The sequence below is a fragment of the Populus euphratica genome, unplaced genomic scaffold, assembly GCF_000495115.2.
Source record: "Populus euphratica unplaced genomic scaffold, PopEup_1.0 scaffold2701.1, whole genome shotgun sequence".
Classification (NCBI taxonomy): domain Eukaryota; kingdom Viridiplantae; phylum Streptophyta; class Magnoliopsida; order Malpighiales; family Salicaceae; genus Populus; species Populus euphratica.
The window spans coordinates 1,145-3,954 of NW_011502538.1; the positions used below are offsets into that span (position 1 = coordinate 1,145).

Below are 2,810 nucleotides of genomic sequence, written 5' to 3' on the forward strand. Positions count from 1 at the left end.
ATGTATGTATGTATGTATTCTTTTAGATGACTTGTGTCCATGCATGAAGAATCATGAGCCAGGTTCTTTTCTTTTCCTTTTTCTTTTTCTTTATGTTGATTTACTTATTTTGAGGAAAATCTTGCTTCTTTTTCATAATTCAGTGAGTTTTGGTAGCTCAAGTTTGACTTGGTTAATGTTTCTATGAGATTATTTGGTATTGATTTCAAGTGATTACTGTTTCTTGATCATCTTGATATTGATTCATAACAAAATTTACATGAACTTATTTTGTTGCAGAAAGCTGTGCTGAAAGTGGAGTTGCATGATGAGAAAGCCAAGAAAAAAGCCATGAAGATAGTCTCTGGTCTTTCAGGTATTGAATTTATTTATTGCTACATATATGGTCATTAATTATCTAATAAATCAAGATCAACGTTGGAAGTATTTATGATATATTTTTTAAAAAAGAACTAGTGGTTTAATTCGTGATTCAAATTTGAAGGGGTGGATACAGTATCCATCGACATGAAGGACAAGAAGATGACAGTGACAGGGGATATTGATCCAGTATGCATAGTGGCCAAACTGAGAAAGCTGTGTTGCACTGAAATAGTTACAGTAGGACCGGCAAAAGAGCCTGAGAAGAAAAAAGATGAGACGCCGAAGAAGCCAGAAGAAGACAAGAAGAAAGATCCTGAGCCTGTGGCTTACCTGGCCTATCATCCTCATATGCACCCATATTGTTATGTTTCATGTGTAGAGGATACTCCAAATGCTTGTGTCATTTCTTAATTAGACGTTAAAAACAAATATAATATATAGAGATGAAATAAGTGGGGAAAAAAAATAGCTAGCTTAGTGGTGATTTTGGGAAATTTGGATGGTTATTAGAACTTCGCTAGTGATTACACTACAGCTGTACAAAAGCTGATGCTGATGGTGTCGGGTTGTTTTATATTAATGAATTGTGGGTCTTATTTTGGTATCAATGCATACCAATTTGATAGTGATTTTTTATTAATGGACATGTGAGGCATTATTTTGTTACTATTCCAAGATAAAAAAAATTAAAAACAATAAATATAAAAACATATTTCATTACAAAGATAGAGTTATATAAAATAAATATCTCTAAAATATTTTTTTATATTTATTTGTTTTTATCTCAAGATAATAATTAAATTTTATCAAAATGATATAAAGTACGATTGTTTTTCTTTTGTGGGAACTCATGTCAACTTCGTGTTTGGTATATGTTGACACAGAATTTGAGATCAATACGATTACTTTGGTCAAGGTTTTCGCCCATAAAAGGCCAATTTGTTAATGTAATAATGCATGGTGTTCTAAAACAAAATGATTGCAAGAAAAGTACAACATTGTTACCTTAAAAACCTCATCCTCCATGGAAATATGAAAACTAAAGTGATGGATGGATACAACATGATGAACATTGCGATGACTAATGTTGTTTTGGCATATCTTCTACGACCAATCTCAAATACTGTCCTGCAATTCTACTGTTTTGTATGAAAAGGCCAACCCCTTTTCCACTCCACTGACTTTCGGTTTTCTCCGCTATTAGTGTTCTTCGCTTTTGTTAGTAAGATAGTGGTAAAGCCCTTCTCCACCTAGACAGGATGCCACCTAATGTTTGTTTTGCATACCACACCGCAAGACACACGTTAATTATTTGGTCTACGCTTTTGTCGTGGGGTAGATATTCCTTTTCAACAAGAAAATTAAACATGTAAGCTTTCTTGACAGGTTTTTTAACTTAAAAAATATTAAGTATAAATCAAAAAAATTTATGTATATATTTAATTTAAGAATTATTTTTATGATAACAAATAAAAAAATATCATTAAAGATAAATAAATATATATTTTGACAAGTTGAAAGCCAAATATGAATCAACATACTTGATATTGCAATATTGTTCATTTAACCAATTATGTTTAATGATTTTGTATATTAAAATTATTATTTTTATTTAATCAAATAAAAATTAAAATAAATACATATACAAAAATTATTGCATAAATAAAATGAAAAAAAAAAACATATTACACATTATTGCAGACATACTATCAAAAAATAAATATTATTTATTTATTTATTAATAATACATTTTAATTATATAAAACATGAAAAAATTATAGATTAATTAGAAAAATCTATTAAAAAAACTAAATACATATAATATATTTAAAAAAAACCACTATTTTAAAAAATACTACATATAAAAATAAAAAATAAAAAAGAAGGGGTATTGATTTAAATATAAATTTACAAACTTAAAAAAACAACTACTTTTCTTAAAGCATGAATTTTTTTATAAAATAAATAAGAGAAAGAGGCCTACATGCACCCAACCTGTGTAAAAGAGCCCGCACATGGAATGACTTTTTTGAAAGATATAATTAGAATGAATGACATGTTTTTTGAAAGAAGCAAGTCAGACAACACCTGTTTAATAGAGTCAATCTCGATCATTGTGGTGCCAAAAAAACTAGGGCTAAATGTTTTTTACCTAATAATTAAGAAGAAAAAATATTATAAATGGGGATAAAAATACTCTTAATAACTTAACTTAAATTTTAGATGAAATAAATTAATAAAAGAAATATGTGAAATGTTAATGATAAGTCACAGAAACTTCCTAACTGATTGAATTAATTATTTTAAAAGAGTAATTTTTGTAAATTTAGGGTGAAGGCATTCGGGAAAATACAAGGGATATCTAAATAAATTAATATATAATTTTACATATAAATAATGCCAACAGCCAGTAATTAATAATGCCAACCGCTAGTATAAGCTACGTT

General features: G+C 28.1%; 1 protein-coding gene across 1 annotated transcript; it reads left to right on the top strand.

The window, feature by feature from the left end:
- Positions 1 to 249: 249 nt before the first annotated feature.
- LOC105119269 (uncharacterized) lies at positions 250 to 1,009 on the top strand (the record flags this gene model as incomplete). Its single annotated transcript, XM_011017393.1, has 2 exons — positions 250 to 355; positions 485 to 1,009. Coding segments are annotated over 2 exons (396 nt in total), but the record flags the coding sequence as incomplete, so codon positions are not given.
- Between the last annotated feature and the right edge of the window lie 1,801 nt (positions 1,010 to 2,810).